This window comes from Pagrus major, chromosome 17 (genome assembly GCF_040436345.1).
Source record: "Pagrus major chromosome 17, Pma_NU_1.0".
Lineage (NCBI taxonomy): Eukaryota > Metazoa > Chordata > Actinopteri > Spariformes > Sparidae > Pagrus > Pagrus major.
The window spans coordinates 4,085,426-4,109,683 of record NC_133231.1 but is presented as its reverse complement, the minus strand read 5'-3'; the positions used below and the strand labels follow the sequence as shown (position 1 = coordinate 4,109,683).

At 40.5% G+C, this 24,258-nt stretch overlaps 1 protein-coding gene across 1 annotated transcript; it reads left to right on the top strand.

Annotated features, from left to right (window-relative positions):
• Positions 1–10,680: 10,680 nt before the first annotated feature.
• On the top strand, positions 10,681–23,958 carry mc5ra (melanocortin 5a receptor). Its single transcript, XM_073485432.1, has 4 exons — positions 10,681–10,839; positions 11,876–11,982; positions 21,503–21,691; positions 23,394–23,958. The coding sequence occupies exons 1-4, from the start codon at positions 10,681–10,683 to the stop codon at positions 23,956–23,958; spliced, it is 1,020 nt and encodes a 339-aa protein (XP_073341533.1).
• The last annotated feature ends 300 nt before the right edge of the window (positions 23,959–24,258 follow it).

Here is a 24,258-nt window from a genome sequence, read left to right as displayed (position 1 = left end):
TTGAACTGTACATCCTAACCCACACTGTCCACCACACACAGTGCTTGGCATATAAATCCGTTTTATTAGCTTCTGTGTTTAATGGACTTAAAGCTGTTTAGCATGTGGATTCGAAGCGGAAAACTGATGGAGATTTATTTATATTTATTTATATTGTCATTGAAGCAACTTTCTCAACAGCACACTGTTGAGAAGTAAGTACACCCTGGTAATATGGTTTGATTCTATTTGCTTTGGCTCTAATTTGTGATGAAATGTGTGGGATTGATTTCACTGCTGGGATAGCACCTCAGTCAGATGAACCTCTCTCTGAGCTGCCCTGCTACTTCCTCTGGAAAAACAAACAGAAAGGTTCATGCTGCACAGTCTCACGGCATCTTGCCAGATGCCAATTGCTTTAGCTGAAGCAACTGCAGCCTTGTATTAATCAGAATGACACATCACTTATATATGGCGGAGAAATACTGTTAGTTATCTGTCTGTTAGCGGCGCGGTGACAGCATATTTTGTGTCAGCCAAGTGTCACACTGTGAGGCAAAACAACAGAGCAAATGAGGAACACTAAGTGAGAGCTGAGAGACTGCTGTTTCATTAGCATTAAGAAAACTTAATATATGCCACCCCCATGTGCAGGAAAGCTATGCCTTTGCAATCTAATTGATACTGTAATAATTGTCTGGAGAAAATATGCTTTTCTCACAAAAATGAGTCACCACAGCAGCAAAGCAGCAGCGGTGAGCATCAATCAGTGTGAGACAAGAAGCTTTATACCGACTGACCTGAATCTGGTGCCTGGTAAACACATCTCCTGCTGGGAGAACAAAAACGCGCCTCCATACACAAGTTATTTTCAGTTCTGCTTTTTGGTTTGCATAATAACTAGTTCACATCATCTCATCTATATGTTTCTCTCTGACGGAGGGAGAAATGTGGGGAAAGCCACTTTATTAAAGCTCGTGCGAACAGTAACTCAACTGGCTCGGCTGGTTTTACAGTTTTACACACATGTAGCACACAGAAAGGCATTGGTTCTCCCTCCAGTATTTCTGGGTGCGCTACTGCCAGCTAGGGTTGGGCACTGTATTCTGAATTGGCATTTGATGATGTCCACACTTAAACATCATGGTGGACAATGACGTTGTTGTTGTGGGGGGGGGGGGGGGGGGGGGGGGGAATGTGACAAAGAGTCTGAAGGATGACAGACACTTTTCCACATATACATTCATATTTTTTTGTTTATATATGATGCTGAAGAGTCGACCTGCTACCACATTACTTTTGTGTGGTCTTTTAACTTTGCTTTGTGGATTGAAGTGGGACATTCCGCCTCTGTAACTTTCACACAGAAAGTGGAATATTGGCGCAACATTCCCACCTGAAAAAGGCAGTGTGAATGGGGCTACAGAGACGGAATGGGGGGACAGTTTCGCTCCGCCTCTAATCCGCCAGCAGAGGCAGTAACTGTCTGTGTGAATGGAAATGGACATCACATAATTGCCATCAGTAAATAGATACATTTCCTCATATAAGATGCCAAATACAATACCTGCCACAGCATCACTGTTGTTTGGTCTTGTAACTTTGCTTTGCGGGCTGAATTGTGGGACGTTTTCTTTTTTATTTCATCAGTGAAGTATTTGTGAACGCCATTAGAATGTCACACCCCTGTCCCGTGCTACCAGGTTACCCTTACACACAGACGTCTCGCCTCTGTCGCAGCTCTGTTAGTACCTCCGCTGGCGGATCAGAGGTGGAACAAAACTGTCCCCCCATTCCGCCTTCTGTAACTTTCACACAGGAAGCGAATATTGCAGCAAGATTCCCACCTTGGACAGGCAGTGTGAATGGGGCTAAAGCTAGCAGGCTAGCTATACTGAGGAAGCAAAGTTAAGAAAAGGAGAAAACCAACGTTTCTTTTAAAAGTAACTAGTTATGTTACAAGATTACTGCCATTAAAAAGTAACACATTACGTTACTGTGTTATCTACTGAGAATAGTAACACGTTATAGTACTTTGGCATTACAAAAAATGATGATAAAACCCCCTTGCGACTCGATGCGCATGTCGGTTATATTGTCCAGAAGGCTAGTAGCCAACTGCTTCTCACATATCTCTGTGTGTCTCTGTAAATAAATGAATCAAGGATATGGTTTAGACCTGATAACAGTGTTATGAGATGACTTTTGTTGTGAATTGGTGCTATACAAATAAAGATTCATTCATTCATTATCTAGGGTGCGGACTTTGTTTGCGTATTTTCAAAAAACAGACATTACCATTTGATTTTTCAATTGGTTTTCGAGAAAAGTTACTATATCTCAATATATCTCAATATTGTGATATAATATTGCATCAGTTGTGTCCATATAGTGCACTCCTGGTCCACAGTAGATATATTTTTGGGATATTTTTGTGGAACTTTTGATCAATATATTATATTCACCACTAGATTATCTATTTTTATTTCTGTCGTTGATCAAGTTTTTTCATTTTGGTAATTTAACTGCATCATAATCTGACTTGAAATGATGAACTTGATTCTATGAGACAGAATTCATGTCAAAGAAGAATGAATGTTATGATCATGTAGCTTACATCATATACCTTCACGTATATGAATCATTAAATAGAATCTAGATTAAAAAAACTATTTCTGTTAATGCATGATTCCCCAATGTTTTCTGTTTAAATTTACTTTTGAGTATCTAACATAATGCAAGTCAGAACCATTTCTTAGGCCGGTATGATCAACTATCTTGCTACCTAATTTAAATAATCCTCCAAGTCAATCAGTGACAAAGACCAACAGCTGTTTAGCATTAGGCTTGCTGTGACAACAAGACAAGCAAGTCTTGATCATGACATGAATGTGATTCTGCTGTTATATTTAGTGAATGCCATCTAACACTATGTTTGAAATAGTGTAGCCATGGCAACCTTTGAAGAAGTGCTCATGACCACCATGTTGTGCTACTGTCCGTGTCACTGTCATTGGAATCGGACATGATATCAGTTGAAGATTGAACTCTGATTTCTGTGCTCAGTTAGAGAATCAGCCTCGCTGGTGCTGTCCATGCAGAGCAGAGTGAGGGGACGCTCTGCAGGAGCAGCTCTCTGCCTTACTGTGAGCTTTCAAATCCTGACAGAAGAAAGGCATTCAGTTCGACTGTCATTTTCAATTTGTGCATATCAGGGAACAGAATGTTGCAATTAAATAATTCAGAAATCATACAGGTTTAGTTGTGGCACATCGAAAACTGACAAATGTAGTGAAAGGCAAATCATGTGTGTCATTAAACATATCAATACATAATACCATTTTTTAAATAAGTGAAAAGAAAAACAAAGATGTCCCTTTAGCACCAATCAGTTATGAAATTCAAATCTGCGTAGGCCTATGTGTTGGTAATATCAGTGGAGCATTTGAGAAGACTATGTGGCTCAGTAGCTCATGTAAAAACATTTATATCATGGTCAATCTGTTCAGCAAGCTCCCCAGCTGAAACTAACTTTCTTTATAAAAACGAAACCAGCTAGTGCACATAAAGCAATGTTCATCATCAACATACTGTACACCGATCAGCCACAACACTAAGAATTAGTAGGCAGAATAAGCAGAGAAATCTGACCTGGAATGCAAAAGTGAGGATGTGGGAGGGCTTTGTAGCTGCCAGAAATATTTGTATATGTGTACATGTGTAATAGGGCGATCACAGCGCTTTCGGGGATGTTTTGTCCCGCTGGTCAGGCTGGCAGTTTGGCAGATGCCACTGTTGGAAATCCTCTTGCGGTCTGCTGCACAAAAGTAGATTAGAAAATCGAAAATCTAGCAAGGATTGAAAGAGCTACTGACTGCAACAACTTTTTACTTTAGCTGCTGTTAAAGGGGTTTATAGCCTACATTGATGCCACAGTAGTCGGCTATGTGGATGATACATACTAAGTGCACTGGCTGGTTTCGCTTTATAACAAATGTTAGCTTCGGTATGTAAAATAGGTGAAAAGGCTGGTGCTCAGTGTCTGTGTGTGTTTTCTACCTAAAACAGTGAGTTCTTTCAATTTCTCCACTAATGTTAAGTAGATAAACACAAATACTCCAATCCTGGACGGATCATTGCCCAAGCCAGACTGGAAATAATTGGTGGTTATGAATTAAAGGTTGCTGTTTCTTTACCAACTGATTCAACTTTTGACTTGTCTGATAACCTTTTAATACATCTAGTCAATTTTTGGTCTCTATAGTAGCACATCCTAATGTCATCATATACTGTAACAATGTCATAAGAAGGAGTACTTATGCGTATGGAACAGTGGTTCACCAACATCACCCTGATGACTGCCGATCACACTGATACCTGCTAGATGTAACTGTTTCATCGGAGACGACTACATATGTAAACAGTACAGCCTCTCAGGTTGCTGTTTTGGTGCGATTAATATATCCACGTGATTAGATTGAATTACATTTTGTTGCCCTGTGTATAATTGATTTTGGCCTGAATATGAATGAATAATGCAGAAAACATCTAAAGGTACACAAAATCCTGCTTAAGAGAAGGCTGATGTCCGTTTTTTTTACTTTGATATCATTTCATGAATATTAAAAACAGCCTCAAAATATGCTCCAAATTTTAATGGTTGTTTATGTATTCTTTGTTATCCCAATGATGTGCTATTTACATGTGTGGGCTGAGAAAGTGTTTACAGTGTATAAGCTCTTACATTTTAGCAGTTAGGAACTAAAAAGCTGTGTCCTCATGTTCCTACCATTCACTGTGTGCGTCCACGGTGGGATTTTAAGAAGGCGATCATTAGCTGTGAGCAAAGAGCCGTCAAAATGTCTCTGTTGCTGTTGTGATAAAGGCACTCTGGGTCTTGCTTTCTGTTTGTGATTATGGCACGGGATCACTGACAATAACTGACCCCCTGGGACTGTCGCCACAGAGAGGAGATGAGGTTCAGAAAAGATTGAGTTGGCCTAATACACTGAGTCAGAGACAGAAGCACAAACAGGGAGAGACAGACAAGAAGCAACTGATCAGAGCGGCTGAATTCACAGGGGAGGTGTGATTCCGGCAGGAGGTGTGTTGACATGAACACAGCCGCAGAGATTACAGCTTAAAACACAAGACGCTGTGAATGAAGGGGGGTGACATGCACCGTGGTTAGTTATATAATTCTGCACTGATCAGAGTTCATAATTTCCACACTTCAATGACTTAAACATCATGTCACGTGCTGCAGACGCCTTCATCTCTTACATCACTTAAAATAGCAACATAAGTCAGCAAGATAGAGATCTGCATGTACAGAGTACGGTGACTGCATGCATCGAATATAGTCTTTCATAATGTGTTTTTGGTTTAACAGATGAAAGGCTTTTTTTCCCCCTAATTAATGAGTCACTCTGGGCCGTGGCTGTTGATTCCTTGGATTAAACAAAAATGCCTGCTGATAGATTTTCAAGTAGTTTGAGGTTTTCATTAAAACTGGGAGCTCTTTTTTATGTAGAGTGATGCCACATTTGAGACGAGACATTAAGAAAATCAGACATTGATTTGTCAAAGATGTTTTCTTGTGTACCCCCAAAATGAAAATTTTAAATACAAAAACAGTTGACAGTATGCTTTATGAAGTATGAAATGTTACTGAATGGGATACAAAAACATAACTGTCCATTTAAGAAAAAAGTGAACCTCATCTATCTTCATTTTAGCTGTGATCCCCACAGTTTGCCACAGTTAGTTCTTCAAAGAGTGGGCGTCATGGTGTTTTCACTTGCAGCTACTGCTCCCATACTTTGCATTTGCTAAAGCAGATCTACAGTGATTCTTTCTTTCAAAGATATAATATACAGTAAAATGCTATAGCACATTAGTACCTGACAGCTCTATCAGTTGATGAAAATGTAAATGAAAGATGAGCTCATGTGTCCCTTCACTGACACCACATCCATTCAAACTTTCAGTATTCAGTATTTTTTGTGCCAAATAATACTTTTTCCATGTTTTCAATTTTGGCAGAAATTGGAGCAGTTAAGTAGGCATTGCACAGATGTAATTTAAGTGGGGAAAATAATAAATATAAGATCAGTCTCAAGGGCAGCTGTTTAATATTTAAGGACTCAGAACAGGATCAAAAGTAAATGGATGGGATGAAGCAATCCACCTTTGATCTTGACTTGTTATTTTCTGACAAACAATCTTTTAATACTGGTCTCTTCAAAGAAAAAGAAAAGAAAAATCTCTGGCTAAGGGGCCCTCTGACTCCATAGACCCCTAATCCAAGGCATACCCCCCTTGTACCGAGCTTCCCTCCCCTCAGGCCTGTTTGTAATCTGTGCATCTAGAATTTCACATATAGTGTTGTTGCCTGAAATCCTCTGCTGTGCTGCATCTTAATTCACAGGTCTGTCTCAAACTGATGAATTGTGTTTGATATGATGTTTTGCAGTATATCTTGAAAGGAGTAACAAACTTCCTTGTTTAATGTCAAACAACGTCTGCTGTGTCCATTGAACAAGTCATATTTGGAATCCTAAAAGCAATTTCAGTTGTCTCTTTTTTAAAGCTTCTTATGAACCTTTGCTTGATGTCTCTGGAGGTACAGCCATATGTCTGTTTAAAGATATAACATGTAACATACCTGCAATGAAATGTCTAGAAAGACCCTTGCTATATTTTGTTAAGTTGCATCTTAAATGTAAATATATGTAAAGTTCAAACCAAGAGAAGTATTTGTTACAGTAAGAGTACATTAATTAACATTAGTGATTGCAGTAATAAACATTAACTAACAGTTTAATTAACATACAAATACTGTTTCTCATTTACTGATGGTGTCCGTGTCTTAAATGTTATTTGACAGTTTATAAAGATACCGTTAATATTAGTTAATACAGTAATAAGCATTAACTGACAGTTAATTAATACAATAATAGGCATTAAGTAACTGTTAACAAATTCTCGTTAACATTTATTCAAGGTTAATTAAGGTTCTTACAAATATTGGTATATGGTTGATAAAGATGTGGAACATGTAACCTTTCATGGATCAGTTCACAGCTAACCCATTTTTATTAGGAGAAAAACTCTTTGTCCACATACTTGTCCATCCTCCGACTTATTCCTTATTTCAGTGTATACATGGCATTCATGCTGAAGTTTCCTTGTTCCTTTATCATCATTAAGACATTCCTTAATGGTATAAATGGACAATATTAGCAAATGATTACTAGTCATATTAATTAACTGTTAAGTAACTGTTAATGTTAATGTTTATTACTGTATTAACTAATATTAATTAATGTACGTTATTGTAAAGAGGTACCAAAATATGTAATTTTATTGAAGGTAACAGTGTGTTTCATCTGGTCACCTGTCACTATTTGTTGCAGAGTCAGAGAGTGAGGAAGGAAGTTGGAGAATTAGACTTAAAGCTATGGTCTACGATTTGAAAGATTGATCATTATTATGAACATTATTTAGATGGTGGTTATGGCCCAATAGTACGACCTACACAATGTGAAGAGCAAAAGGAACCAAATAAATCCATTCTCTCTAGCGCCTGCAAAACTGAAAAGAAATTGACCAATAGGAGCCATGCAGCCCGCATGGCTCCTATTGGATCAATTTTCCCATCCATTCCCCTCGCTCACTCTCCTGCTCCTGGTCACGCCTCGTCCAGACCCACTTCCGCATTTGAAACTACAAGCGGACAAGAGGTTTGTTTTGCCCTGAGCAGTTCAGGTACGGAGGGAAAGCAGAGCTTGCCCCACCGGCAAAGGCTGAAAGAAAGCAAAAGTCTGTCACTGAAAAGACACAAAGCGGAGATGTAAACAAAGAGGGCTCAAACCCGAGTAAACATCGGGTCATCATTTGAACGGTGGCGAAAGGTCCGTGAAGATATGGACCCGATGCTGATACAGCGGAGTTTCTGTTGAACAGGTAATCTTTCGTCTTTATTGTGGATGTGGTGACACAGATAACTTTCATGCCGATGCTGGCTTATGACTGTGAAAGCTGCCGTTTTTGTCTGTGTTATTAGGCGGTGTCGAAACAATTTAGAGACGTTAGCCTCTATGTTAGCCTTGTAAGCTAACATTGCTATCATGTTTACAACAAATCAGCCTATTTATTTGCTCGTGGCAGCTAAATGAAGCTTCGCGTTGGGGTTTCATTCATCCTGTCCGGATTTATTTCTCCATATAACCTCTCGCCCGGTCACTACTCAACTGTTTTGCTAACCCTCCTCCCGGTCTTGTCCATTTGTTTTCAATGAAGCCATTGCTAAATCAATATGATGGATTATCATGGCGTTACGATGTTTGTATTTGTGTGTCTTATCTGTCATAAACAAGAGATTACGGTTTACGGGCACGTTTGTGTCGCGGTCTGGTGCTACTCAGACAACAGCTGGGACACAGCTGGTCCGAGGCTCATGCAGGTTTAGTTTTCAGCCACAATGTGGAAGCGATCATTGTGATTAAAGCTGACAGCAGCATCTGTTAGTCTCTTGGCCCTCAATAACTTTTAGAAGTGGCTAACTTAGCTGTTGATAAATAGTAACTTATTACCTAGCTGTAACGTAACGCAGCTGTAACATGCTAATGACGTTATGTTAGCTTGGCTGTGGAGCTTGGCTGTGGACATTGTAATGACTTACAAGATTTACGTTAGTTTCAACGTGCATTGTAGTAACTTTACCTGTGAATCCGACATCGTTACTCCGCATTCAAAGCTGGCTCCGTATTTGGTTTCTGCCGGCCTGTTGCTCTTGTTGCCTGTTGCAGGAGGGGGTGTGTCGCGGGAGGCTCCGAGGGGAGAGCGATACGAGCTCGGAGGGGAGGGATTAAGGAGCACAGAGGGGAGGGGTGTGTGTGAGGGGGGGGTGCTTTTTTCAAATCTTTCTCAGATCGTAGACCAAAGCTTTAAAATAACATGAATTAAACTTTGCAACATTACCTCGTCCATGAACATTATCTGCCTGAGTTGCCTTTGATATATTTTCACTAGCAATGGTGGTTGTTCTCCCGTTATACCATGGTCTGAGTGAATACTCAATTCTGATTGGCTGGAGGGTGTCAATTAACTGTGATATATGGACACCCCTGGAACTGTTGTTTGTCTTCAAGATAATTCCATGAGTGCGTGTGGGTTTCACATATCGTTAATATTTTTTTCTCATGCTATCAGGCAGGATCCAATATGGGAAACATCAACGAGTTTGATTTTAAACATAATGGCCTTTTTTCAAGCATTTTAACAGATTAGAGAGATCTCATTAAATTTCTGTATGTTTTGACAGAATATCCCATTACACTGTTATTAATAGATAATAAACTGATTTGAGAAAATGCAAACTGTTAATATGCTCTGAAAAGATCATATATCACCATATAAGTTAGATAATCGAAATACAATTGCCCCAGCAACTATAAGTTATAATGAGTTTAATGAAATTGTAAATAGTTCCAACATAAATTATACTTTTTCGTCACAGTAATTGCTTCTCGTCTTTGAACAGTGTGATAACTGTGGAAAATGTAATTCCAATTATGTCAATATCATTCATATTTCCTGCAATAATTGTGTTCCTAGTGCACACATGGCTGCAATAAAATGTCTTAACAACTCAAACATATCTGTTTTGTTTTTTTTATTTAGCCATGCTGCAAAGGTTAATTCTAATGGCCATTAAGCACATTGTGTCATTTTGTGAAGGGATTTGGATAATGTCATTCTGAGATGAGGCACGTTTAAGTCGGAGCAGGGGTTATGGTGGGCATGATGGAGAATCAAGTATATTGTTTAACTTTGCTTGAATGGTTTTAATTTGTCATCAATGTATTTGCTTCCCTCTCTATTTATATTCACTGTCCAGATGTCTTTATCAGCTTTCGGCAGCAGCTTCTTTCACCTCATGAATCAAATGACTGGAGAATTTTTAAGATAAAGTATCTGTAATCCAGGTCATGAGTCGAGTTAAGAAACAGGGGAAACACTTGTCTGCAGAGTAAAGTTAAGGCTACTCGACCAGGCCACATTAGCTGCGCCACGATCTCAACACTGAGGTGTTTGTGTCCCAATCACTTGCCCTAGAGTTGTCATGTCGGACCACCCCCCACTCCTCTCTTTTATAACCAGAGGGTTATGTTCACAACAAACTTCATGCCATTTTATTTGGTCAGCTGAAAATGATTTTATCTCACTGACCTTATATGAGACATAGTTTGTTCACCATCTTTTGAAGATTGTGACTGTTTCACGTCATTTTCCCTGAATTTCCTTATTTTATCAACCACTGTTAACAAACTCATGCAACCTCAAATTACCGGGTGGAACAGCCACTGGTTTGTGAATATACTCTACTGCACCTCCAATATTTGTGTCCTTGTACTGGCTTTCTCTATGTGGACATAAAGAAATCATTAGAATCTGCAAGTGTCAGTGTATTGATGTTAATAGAAGTTGGTGTGAAGTAAAAACTAATGATATGAACTCTTGTTAATTAAATAAAAGGCACAAAAACATTATATCTGAGCTGCAGAGTCAAAACTAATATTTCACATGATATATATATATAATGTTGCACCTTGGCATCTGTTTTCTTTTGCAGTCTACTTCAAAAATGACATCCACAGTAGATCAGCAGTGATCTGGGTCAGAGCCACAGCAGGGATGGATGAATCTTCCTACCAAGAGGAGGTGATGCTGGGTAACTTCACCTGGGCTTACTCCTACTACCACCAAAATAACACCCTGTCCCCTCCACTGCTACCAGACAAGACCAGCACGTCTAAACCTCCAGCATGCGAGCAGGTCCACATCGCTGTAGAGGTGTGTTGTGCCCAACACCAAAATGCATACTTTTGTCATTTTTGAACATACATTTTTGATTCAATTTTTTTTTTCTAAATACATTATTGTGCTCTGCTGTACTCAGTTGAGGTATGTTCTGTCACATCCAATTAACTGTTGACTGTTACTGCACTGTTCAATTGTAACTCTTACAGAATACTCTACTCCAATTTAAAAATGTATAATAAGTCCTGTAAAAAGAAACAAGGCCAAAGAAAATTATGAAATTTTAAAGTTAAAAACAGCCAATTTAGGAGCAATCCATTTTAGGGCTATGACACACCAGACCAATGTTGGGCTGTTGGTGCGCCTCTGTGGCCTGCAGTGTATCCTGTACCGTTGGCACTTGTCGGCCCTTGTTGCAACTTTTCAGACAACTGAGCATGTTGAGTTTGAGCCCGTCAGTCTTAAGCCCGTCAATGTTGGGCAGCTGTAGATCAGGAGGTAGAGCAGGTTGTTGAAAATGGAGGGTCACTGGTTCGATTTCCCCGGCTCCCCCGGCTACATGTCGAAGTATCCTCGAGCAAAATACTGATCCCCAAATTGCTCCTGATGAGGTCTGGCTTGCATGGCAGCCTCTGCCTTCAGTGTATGAATGTGTGTGTGAATGGGTGAATGTTGTAAAGGGCTTTGAGTTCCTATTCTATTCCAGTCTACTGACTGATTGGAATAGAATAGAATAGAATAGAATAGAATAGAATAGAATAGAATAGAATAGAATAGAAACACAAGTCCATTTACCGAGCGAATCGGCGCACAAGAAAATAATCTGAAAAGGTTGCTGTAGTATCCATCATTCCACAACCAAAAGACCAAGAGTTGACCGTGCCAGTGCCATGCGCAGCTTTTTATCAGACTTTTTGGCTGAGACAAAGGTGACAGTCAACAGTTAGCTTTTGTCGCCACTTGTTCTTCAATATTGGTTTGGTGTGTCTGGGCCCTAACACCACCCTATTAATCTACAAATCTTCACTGTTCCATTCCTCTCTGTTACACTGTATAACCCTCTCCTCAGGTCTTTCTGATCCTGGGTATCATCTCCCTACTGGAAAACATCCTGGTCATTACAGCCATCATAAAGAACAAGAACCTCCACTCACCCATGTACTTCTTCGTCTGCAGGTAAGCAGTTCACACAACAATCTCCCCTTCCTCTTTGTTTACCAGACTGCAGGGTTAGCATCGTAGTAGAAACATCATTCTTCAGTGGGTCTTTTTGTAATACATCCAAGGCTGGATTGGATTAAAAAATGAAGTCTGTGCTCCTAGTGAACCCCCTGTCCTACTCATTGTGAACTGTACACTTAAATACTATAACTGGATTAACTATACACTAATATAGCATTATGAAACATGTAAGAGCAATTTATAGTGAAGTAATAAAGGCCTCAAAACTAGACTCTTACTCAGGCCCATTTGCAAGATGGGGCATTAAGATTAGTTAATAATGCAGGTCTCACCTTAGGGCACTAAACTTATATTGTGTTTTCATGGTGTAGTATTAGAAAACAAATGTGAACTTTTTTACACTGGAGCCAAAGCCTTGGGGCTGCTTTATGTTCAAGGAACCCTGGAGTGGTTGCCCTCTTTACCTGGTTGGCAATCCAGTATAAAATTCTGTACTGTCTCCAGCTGACACACTAAGGGCCCTATTTAAATGATCTATGGCGCTTGGTCTAAAGTGCATGGTGCAACTGCATTTAGGTCATATCAGAGTCAATTTTGAAAGTTAAATGGTGGATAATCTGGGTGCAAAGTGTGGCACACTGTGCAAAGAGGTGGTATTTAGACTCTTCATTAGTCATAGGTGTGTTTTGGGCGTAACATAAATTAAACCAATTCGTGTCATCTCCCATTCCCTTTAAGAGCCAGGTGTGCCAGGACCTGTAGAATTGATATTAAACAGTGGCACTTATTTTCTCTGAGGGACAGGGATGTGGTCTTCTAGCTGTCCTCCTGATAACACCTAAGATCCTGTCTAAAAATATTTAGTACAGAAGCTAAAAGTTTAATTTTGTTTCCTGTCAAGTTTATTACTACAGCTTTTATTTTTGCTGCTTAGTCATAAAATCAGTATACACGTGTTGTGTGCCCTTCAAATAGCAGGAAAAATACCGCACCTACCAGCTTTTTGTTGGTCTATGGTGCTGTCACCTTCTGCTGCCTTAGATAGCAATCCATCATCAGTGCGCATGACCACACCTCACTTTAAGACCACATGCCCAGAAGCGCACAGATGGGTGAAGGTACATTTGCTATTTACACAGCATGGGCGCTGGGCGTGAAAATGACAACGGCGTCGGCCTGAAACTAGCAATGACACTTGCACTGCGCTGTGCGCCATTTTGTGTCAGCCATAAGATAGAGCCCTAAGTGTTTGTGAAAGTTCCTTCATTGTGACTATTTTCCAGTAGACCCACATCCAGGGCTTAATAGTCATAACAGCTTATATTAACTTCTGTGTTGGTGATACCCCAAAAGACAATAAAACTTTATCCCAACAACAAGTCCATTACTACATTACTAAGGACATCGAGGACTGTGTCAAACACAAGAGGCTTGTCTTCAGGAATAAGGACCAAGTGCAGATAAGATCAGCACAACAGGAGCTGAAACAGAAGCTCAACGCAACAACACAAAGAATAATTTGAGAAGGATTTTAATACAAATGATACAAAGAAAATGTGGGCCACTATGAAATCCATTACAGTTATGACTCCTAATAGGAAACTGATGAAAATTAAAATGACAAATGACTTGAATAGCTTCTACATGAGGTATGATTCACACGATTTCTCTGTTAAGCTTTTTTAAACTCTGTTGATAACATCATTAGCACCATAACAATTGATGACTATGTCCCAAGGATAGACATTAGTCCTGGGGATGTCACAAGGCTTTTTAAAACAATCAACACCAATAAGGCAACAGGCCCTGAAGGTGTCTCAGCTTTCCTTTTGAAGACATGTGCAGATGAAGTTACACCCGCCTGGGTCTCTGTCTTCCAAAGGTCAGTTGATTCACATACAGTTCCATCTCTTTGGAAAGCAACAATCATCACTCCTCTGCCAAAAAACCTGTCCCTGAAGAAAATAGCGATTATAGACCTGTAGGCCTGACTTCCAATGTTATGTAGTGTCTGGAAAAGTTGATGGTGTTTCTCATCATATAACAATCATAGCACTGATGATGGAATACTAACCATAGCGCACTTTATTTTGAAACACCTTGAAAATCCCAAGGCCTATGCTAGATTGCTGTTTGTGGACTTCAGCTCTGCTTTTAATACTCTGCAGCCACACATCCTTCTAAGCAAACTCATACAGTACTCATGTCTGTTATCCCATATGTCATCAGGTGGTATCACTCCTTCTTGGCCAACAGGACCCAGCTGGTTCAAGTGAACCAGACACTGTTTGAATGAAAAAAATTATCAACACAGGGTTACCACAGGGATGCATCGGTTCACCCATTTTGTTCACCTTATACACAAATGATTGTACAAGCTGTCATCCCAGCACATTTATCAAGTTTACTGATGACACTAATGGACACAGACACAGACATCTCAGTTTATACTTCAGAGGTAAACAAGTTTATACAGTGCTGTGACGGCCATCATCTCATTGTTAATGTTGAAAAAACAGAGGAAATTATTTTTGATCCAGGAGACCTAGGAGATCACTCTCTTATTCTCTCTCATTCTTACAAATACTTGGGGGCACATATTGATTCTAATCTGTCCTGGGATGTGCATGTGAAGTCTGTGTGCAGTAGGATCCAGCAGCGGCTTCATTTTTTGCGAAGACTCAGGGTCTTCATCGAACAGAAGATGAAGTTGGTGTTTTATCATGCTGTGACAGAGGGTATACTCAGATATGGAATGGCTGCTTGGTTTGGGAATCTTACAGTGAAGCTGAAAGCAGATATAAACAGATTGGTCTGCACAGCATTAAAAGTGATGGGGGTGTGGGAGCATCCAACCCTCCAACAGCTCTTAGAGGAGATAGTAGTCAGAAAGGCAAGGAAGATTACTGCCGACCCATCACATATCCTACACTCTCAATATAAGCTGCTTCCATCCGATTGCTGTTGGGGTCCCAATTAAATATAAGAGGAGATACCTAAGCAGATACAAAAACTCATTCATTCCCATATCAGTGAATCTCCTAAACCTACCCCTGACCCGCCGGAACAGCATCCTGGCTGTGTCCCGGGAACTTTGGATTTGCAAATTAAGCAATGCCCACATCTACAGTTAATTGATTGCAGGTGTTCAGGTCACTGCTTTGATGTGGTTTTAAATGATTTAGAGTGCATCTCTACAGAGTGTGACCGAGAAAGGAGAGGGAGAGGGTCACTGTGGGATGACAGCACTATTATCTCCTATTTGAAAATGCATCTTATTTAATGGGAAATCTCCACTTGCTTTGTTGTTTTCAGCTAGCAGTGTGGCTCTTTAGGTATGACACCATTGGTCAGTCCATTACATTGGTCCGGAGTAAAATGATTCATTTAATCCATCCAATGAGGAATGGAATTTCAACAAAATTTTGTAAGCCTACATGGATGGTAATGACATTAATGGCACCTATATGATGAGTTTGGTGATCCCCCAACTTTCCCTTTATTGGCACCATAAGATTGACATTTTTTAGTTTCAGAGTGAAATGTCTCAATAACTGAATGGATTGTCGTTTAAATTTAGTACAGACATTCATGTTCCACAGAGGATGAACAACTTTGGTGATCTTCCCACTTTTTACCTTGTGCAATTGTGACACCAAAATGTTGTCCAATACATACCCTTTAGCCAGCCTTAACCCTTAAATATCCCGTTAATTTGGGAATATGTGGACTCCTACTTGTGCCTGTATGGGTCACCCATTCACACACACATTCACACACTGATGGCGGAGGCTGCCATGCAAGGCGCCAACTGCTCATCAGGAGCAATTGGGGTTCAGTATCTTGCTCAAGGACACTTCGACATGTAGCTGAGGGGAGCCGGGATTCGAACCAGTGACCATCCGATTACTAGACGACCCGCTCTACCTCCTGAGCTACAGCCACCCCTTGATTGATTGATTGATTGATTGATTGATTGATTGATTGATTGATTGATTGATTGATTGATTGATTGATTGATTGATTGATTGATTGATTGATTATGGGTTATTAAATGATGATTTCACAATCAGAATATCAATCAATACAGGGCAAATGATGAATAAATAATATAAAGATAAAATGGTTCATGTGCCACTGAGCAGGACACAGTACACAGTATAAATACAGACTTCAACTTGTTATTCATGCACAGGAGTTTGTTAAACAGGTAACAAAAAAATCAGCAGTTTGAACATTAAGGTTGTGGGTTCACAAAAAAAACAGAAGAAATTAACAGAAGCTTTGTTTGCACAAAAATGTCTAATCAGGATATCAGCAGGTGCATCATATCACAACTAATATGACCAATGAGTGATTAAAAATACAATAATTTAATAGGAACTGAACTCACACAACCCCAGACAGCAAAGCAGACCAGCTGTTAGTTTCTCCAAAGATCAACTTTTGAAAAAAAAAAAGTGTTTTGGCTGTTAGCAGCTGTTAGCTGTCCGCTTTAAAAATGTTTAAATGTATAAAAAGCACAGGATTATGTAGGAGATACACTACTAATAAATGTAATTCATTAATCACTGGCGATTAATAAAACACTCGTAAATGGGGCACCACCTCCATTGTTTTATCTATTTGAATAAGCCGGACGGAATTAATCAAATTCGACTGGAGAAGGTTAACTTGTATCAATTCTATCAATTTATTCAATCTCATAACTGAAGCAGTGACTTCTACACAGTTTCCATCCGTTCTTCACATTAAAACAAACCTGCACAGACAATGACATACAGTTAAATATGTTTATTGACTAAATAATTAAGAGTAAATAAATGGAATGGCAATTTAAACAAATGAGGGACAGGTAACAAAAAGATGAGGAGTCTGTAATAACCAAAGTAATGAGATTATTAGTGAAATATGTGCGGATGGTGAAATCACGGGTTAGGTGAAAGCATTTAAATATTACGAGAGTAATTCTTAATACTAAGGACAACCTGACCGAATTTCTCTTAAGCTCAAAAGATCTGAATCAAAGCCAAAGACACCAACTCGTATTTCATGTGTGTGGATCCAGCTGTATGAGTGATGGTTAGCCTACTTTCTCTGAAGAGTTGGGGACGTCAGCTGGCTTTTTGTTTCATCTCCGGTGGTTCGTAGCTCAACTGCGGACTGGCAGTCCCGGTCCAATAGAAGAGTGTCGTGACTTGTCCGGTATCCAGAGTTTGATGACCTCGGTCCAGTGTCAGAGAAGTACTCAGCCGGTGACAATCTTGTCCAATGCCCAGCAGAATGGCACCACTTGGCGTTGGGGGATGTGTATGTTAATTAGATTAGGAGAGAATAAAAAGTTAGCAACTTGTTAATCTCATTTACAATTGCAAAGACATTCAATTTTAACATATAATTAAAGAAAAGTAAGTCCTCTGGTATTTGGAGAGCGTTGATTCAATTGGGATCATCTTGAACCTCGCTTGACCTAAAAACAAAGGAGTGTACTTGTCTCCGAACATCAAGAGGACAGACAATATTAGATAGTTGTAAATAAAAAAAGGGGGTCTTCTGTGAACCGTCTATCTGACGGCTTTATTGAAAGGAGAATAATGTCTTCCTTGCCAGGTTGAGATAGATGGGAAACTGCAAGACGCCTCTTAGCTGAAAACAAAGTCAGCTCATATCTGTAAAGGAATGTTTGCCTTTGTGAGAACAAGGCCTCAATTAATAGCAGAGACAAGGGACATGTGTTCCTACAATTGGTTATAATGTAGGGCACAGACAGCTGGTGAAATAATGCAGTCATTGGGATAATTGAAAAAGAAATATCTTTATTTTAACCCATCCATAAATCCAAGTCAATCACAGTCTAATTTCCAAGTGTAGGCCTCAACTATATTCCCTTTACTGTAACTTTAATCACATAAATGTATTTAATTAATACCAGATGATCACATGATACAACTCATTAAAGGGGTACAATGTAGCAGGAAAAGAAATTCAAACTCAGAATTTTAATATTTACAATATTAATGAGGTAATACTACAAACTCAGAAATATTAGTCTTTTCCATAACTGAATAAACAAACGGTTCTGAGGAAAATAAGGTGGCAGGGTCTAGCAAATATAAACAACATGCTGTTGCCATGAGGGGGTGTACCTGGTTTCTGTCAGATATACAAAAACAGGACCCAAATGCAGACATGGAAGCAGGCAGCTTCACAACAAAAAGCTAGCTTTAATGAAAGCTGAAAACCAGTCCAAATAATACAAAAGGAAATGAGAGAAAAGGCAGGTAACAAAAAGCTGGCAAATGAAGACAATCCAGACAACAGTAAAACAAAGACAGAGAACAAACCATGAATCAAAGGGGAGAACATGAGGGGGAGTACATGAGGACAAGAACTGAACAGATGGACCAACAAAGAGTGACGAACAACACAGTCTCAGGTCTAGTCCACACATACACAGGTATTTTTAAGAATGCATTTTTTACCTCCTCCTGTTTCAAAATAGTTCCACACCAACGGTATTTAAAAAAAAATCTGCCAAGCTGAAGTACAAGGACAAAATGAAGGAAAAATTCAATCAAGGGAGCCTCCACTCAGCTTGGCAGGGGATTAAGAACATGGCCGCTGTGAACGCTGCTCCCACCACCCACAGGACCATCCAGGTGGCCGGCAGCAGCCCAGCATACCTCCCCAACGACCTTAACTCCTTTTTTTCCAGATTTGAGACGGACAAACAACATCACCCAGATAGAAGACATTATCTCCTCCCTCACACCTGCAGAAGCTGAACTCTCCTTCAACACAGAGGAGGTGATGAGAGCCCTCAGGAGGACCAAGGAGAACACAGCACCTGGCCCAAATGACATCAGCGGCCGTGTCCTGCAGTGCTGTGCAGAGCAGCTGGGGGGCGTGTTTCAGCTCCTGTTTCAAAGATCTATGGACAGCAGCACCGTTCCCCAGCTATGGGAGCACTCCACAGTGATCCCCATCCCCAAGAAGAGCTCTGTCAAGGCTCTGAAGGACCTGAGGCCTGTGGCTCTCACCTCACTCGTGATGAAGGCTATGGAGAGGGTCATTAAGAACCACATCATCAAGGTAACTGACCCACTGATGGACCCTCTCCAGTTTGCGTATCGCGCAGGCAGAGGGGTTGATGATGCTAAAATATACATCATGGACACTGTATATAAGCACCTAGAACACCCCAACACTACAGCCAGACTCCTGTTTGCAGACTTCTCCTCTGCATTCAACACCCTACAGCCACACATCCTGGCAAAGAAACTCTCCACCCGCTTCCACCTGGATGACCATCTGATCCTGTGGATTACAAACTTTCTGACTAACAGGTCACAGAGGGTTCTGGTCAATAACACCTTCTCTGACCTCTCCATCACCTCTACTGGCTCCCCTCGGGGCTGCATCCTCTCTCCTCTGCTCTTCATCCTCTACACTGATGACTGCGGGTCCACCCATCCAGATGTCATCTGGTCAAGTATGCAGATGACACAGTTCTCCTGTCCCTGCTCTCAGGCCCCTCACATCACCACAGCTCAGTGCTTGATGAGTTTGTGGAGTGGTGTGATAACTCCTGCCTAGAGTTAAACGTGGAGAAGACCAAAGAAATGGTGGTGACCTTTTCCAGCAAGCAGAGGGAGCTGGCTGCAGCAGCTGTCAGCACAGTCCATGGGAAGACTGTAGAGATTGTGGACAAGTATAAATACCTGGGCACAATCTTTGACTGCATGTTGAAATTTGCCTCCAACACTGAGTAGATTCTCAGGAGATGCCAGCAGCGGCAGTATCTCCTGAGGAAACTCAACACGTTTGGGGTCAACAAAAACATCCTCCGGACATTTTATTATTCATTCATTGAGAGTGTAATCACATTCTCAATAACCTGCTGGTTTCACTCCACCAGCCTGCAAAACAGGACCCGCCTGCAGAGCACTGTCAAAGTCTGCTCTAAAATCATCGGACTTCCGGTCAGAGCACTCTCAACCGTGTGTGAGCAGCAAACACTGAGGACAGCGCTCAGGATCCTACAGGACCCCTCACACACTCTGTTCCCAGTGTTTGAGTGACTCCCCTCAGGACACCGGCTCCGCTGCCCGGGCTGCAGGACACAGAGGAGGAGAACAACCTTTGTTCCCAGAGCTGTTCAACTCCTCAACTCCCAACCATCCCTGCCACACTGCCTCCCTGCCCTGGACACTCTTGACAGCACATCCCCACCTTATCTTTACCTATTTATAGTATTTATATGGACATTCAAACTACTACTTAAAATGTCTGTCTACTTAAAATAATAACTTATTTTAACTAGCTGACTGTTCTGTGTTGTGTTGTAAAGCTGTTAAGTGTTGTGCTGTGCTGTGTTGTGTTGTGTTGTGTAGTGTACAACTGCTCCACGTGCCTTGCCTTGAATTGCCCCCCGGGGACAAATAAAGTTTTTTGAATTGAATTTGAATTGAATTGAATTCTGTGGATGTCTGTGGGGGAGGAGCGCTTTACTGTAGGCTGGTATGAATAGTGAATGAAGGGACAGCAGGCTAACATGCTAAACTAAGATTGTGAACAAGATAACATTCTCTGCTCAACATCAACATGTTAGCATCGTCATCATGAGCTTGATTGCTATGATGGCGTTAGCATTTAGTTGAGTACCTCTGTCACAAAGAGCGGCCAGCATGGCTGTGGACTCGCTGCAAACATTCACTCCAAGTGCCAGACTGCAGTTGGAAATAATTCAGCACACATGAGCTAAAGACAGTGAGCTGTTTACCTAACCTTGGCTAACTTTCTAAAACTTATTTTCATGGCCATATTGTTACAGCACTATGTCTCATCATTTTTCACATTGTCATCCTCCTCGCTGTTGACAAGCTCTTGCACAACAGGCTCTACATTTTGTATTATGTATCGACAGGGTAGTTGTTTCATCCATTTGCTAAACATTGATCTGTTCATTAAGGTCACCAAGCACACACTGTATTACTTTGAATAGCCACGCTGTCATTTTAGTGTAGTGCATCAGATTCAATTTACAAGCACAGTCTTGTTTTTTGTTTGTGCCTTTGTCAAGACTGTCAGTGTCACCCTTAAATCATTTTGTTTAGAAAAAAAATGCTAAAAATACAGTCACTAAAAAACCTTTTCTCTGTTGTTGTTTTAAGTTTCTAAATGATTTGATTTATTTTAGGTAAATTTAGTAAAGACTGTTCTAAGAATTCTTGGGTCCAAATGTTAAGGACCAGTGTCTTGACTTTGTACTCGTGTCAAGACAATACCTGGGCCTCACTTTTGCCAGCTGGTTGCCCAAAGAGAATAGGCTACTAACTGTCATGGACTGTGTAATGCTCCTTATATGATCCAAAATTATGTATTTGTTGTTTTTCCTCTGTGACAGCTCCTTGATTCATTAGGGGAAATAAGCACCTAAACAGAAACATGTACAGATTTGTTAACATCTATGTTTATGATCAAAGCTTAACCCTCATTTGTTTGGTTGTTGCAGTCTGGCAGTAGCGGACATGCTGGTGAGTGTGTCCAATGCCTGGGAGACCATCATCATTTACCTGCTCAATAACAGACAGCTAGTGGTGGAGGACCACTTCATCAGGCAGATGGACAACGTGTTCGATTCCATGATCTGCATCTCTGTCGTTGCTTCGATGTGTAGCCTGCTGGCCATCGCTGTGGACAGGTAATGATGGAGGGAGGTATGTTCGGATAGATAGAAGCACTTTAATCTCTGTTCTGAAATCCCTGTAGAACCTCCATTTCAGTACACAAATACACACTCTTGTACCTGTTTCCTATTACTCCTCTAGGAAAAGCTCCTTTAAGTTTTTAAATAAAATTGACTCTTTTTATTAAATGCACTCTCACAATAGTAAGTGTGCATAATTATTTTACTCTGTTGTGTCTGAAAAAAGACAAGGTTACTCTATTAGTTCAACCAATGAAAACGTGACATGAAAACAATAACTTACATAAGGTTACAAATTACATTGCGTACCCATAATAACTGCGTTTTCAGGTGTCCTAGTCTCTTAATATTGGGCTAGAACAGAACTCATGTATAATAATAATTTGGAAACTGTAAGGGATTACGCAGGAAAGGCGGGGACACAAGGTTAATCTTGAAAAAGTTAAGGCTTTATTCGCCCAACAATTCTTCAATCATTGCAAAAAAACAGGGTTGCAAAAATGTTTAAAAACATTAGCAAAGGAAAAAGTATTCATCAAACAGTACTTCATCTGGGCCCTTTAACATAAATCAGGTCAACAAAACAATTTGTCACATCTTAGGCCAGGATCACACGACTATCAAACAGATAACCCCAAATCGCCCGTCCTGACAATCAGAGGAGAAATCCTGGTCCAGAAGCTGGGTCAGTCATGTGTTGTTAGGGGTTTACAAATCAGCCATAAACCTCCCGAGTTGCTCACAGACTCATCAGGGCCACAGGGCTAAATACTAAATACTGTTCATGTTCGATATTTACGATTCAACATCTGGACGACTACGATAGCCAATGAGAGAGTATCTTGGAGCAGCTGAAGGTGTTGCCAAGCAACAGTTAAGAACTTCAGGCTAACATTAGCCACTACTGTTGACAGATATTAAAACTGACAGTTAAAATCTCACCTCCAGTTCTCGCTGAAGAATAGAAAACCTGTGTTGACCGTTTCTCCTCTAACTTTTTCTCCTTTTAGACTAATTTCTTCTGCTTTTGTTCTTTCTCACTGCAAAGTATTAACATTACTACAGCAAGTTGTTGTGCCACAGTTTACGTCTACTTCCCCATGAGATCTTGAGAAAGATCACGTGGGGTGCTGCATTGCTCCACTAGCACAATAATCATGGATAATTCCTGTAGTGTGTGAAGGTTTGAGATTAGAGAGTCCATCTGTGAAGATTTTCTTTATCTGTGTGATGCAACCCGATTTCACAATTTGATAGGATTTTAAAACTCCTGTAGTGTCAGCCCAGCCTTAGAAAGTAAGCTGATGATGTCATCAGAGTTTTATCAGCAACAGTCGGGAGACTACACAGTTCTAAGATGAAGTGTGCAACATTTTTTATTCATTTTTACTGCACCAGAGAGTGAATATAATGAAAGGAGTATGCTCCCAACTAGGGACTTAAGGTCAGAAGATCTAGACCTCTGCTGTGTTTATTTCCTATTTTGGTCCTATTTTGACATTTTTTTTCCCCAACTCAAACTTCAATACGCAATTGCTGAAGTACCATTTTAAAGGTCAAATAGATAAGTTGGTATGTACCATGTGTACTCCCTTAGAGCAATGTTATTGTATTATTGTGCACAGGGACAATTGTCCACTTCTTGAGACCTGTCAGGGATTTGTGCAATTCTTCCAATATTTACTATCATCTACAGGTACGTCACCATCTTCTATGCACTGAGGTATCACAACATCATGACAGTAAAGAGAGCCGGCTGCATCATCGGGGGAATCTGGACCTTCTGCACGGGCTGTGGGATCGTCTTCATCATCTATTCAGATACCACCCCTGTCATCATCTGCCTCGTCTCTATGTTCTTCGCCATGCTGGTCATCATGGCTTCCCTCTACAGCCACATGTTCATGCTGGCGCGTTCTCACGTCAAGCGCATCGCTGCCCTGCCCGGCTACAACTCCATCCACCAACGGGCCAGCATGAAGGGGGCCATCACACTGACCATCCTGCTGGGGATCTTTATCGTCTGCTGGGCGCCCTTCTTTCTCCACCTGATCCTGATGATCTCCTGTCCGCGGAACCTCTACTGCGTGTGCTTCATGTCCCACTTCAACATGTACCTCATCCTCATCATGTGCAACTCTGTGATTGACCCACTGATCTATGCCTTCAGGAGTCAGGAGATGAGGAAGACTTTTAAGGAGATCATCTGTTGTTACAACCTAAGAAACGCCTGCACCAACATCTGCATAAGTAAGTATTGAGAGAGACAGACCAATGAGAGGATGGATAGGATGAACTGACAGGAGCATAACCATGAAATCTTATCAAAATACACTGGTTCATTTGCACTTCTCAGCTATACAGTGTATAATCAAGCAAATGTTTGTCTCTGTCCAGTATGAACTGAAAATAGGACACTCAGTTTAACCACTGTTTGATAATGTATCTGCCATTTAAACAAAGTGGCTCGACTATTAGGTACTCTCTTTGAACACACCTTTAGAAATCATGATTAATTTGAATGTGTGTCACAGAAATCTGTTTGTGTTCTTTCATTATAG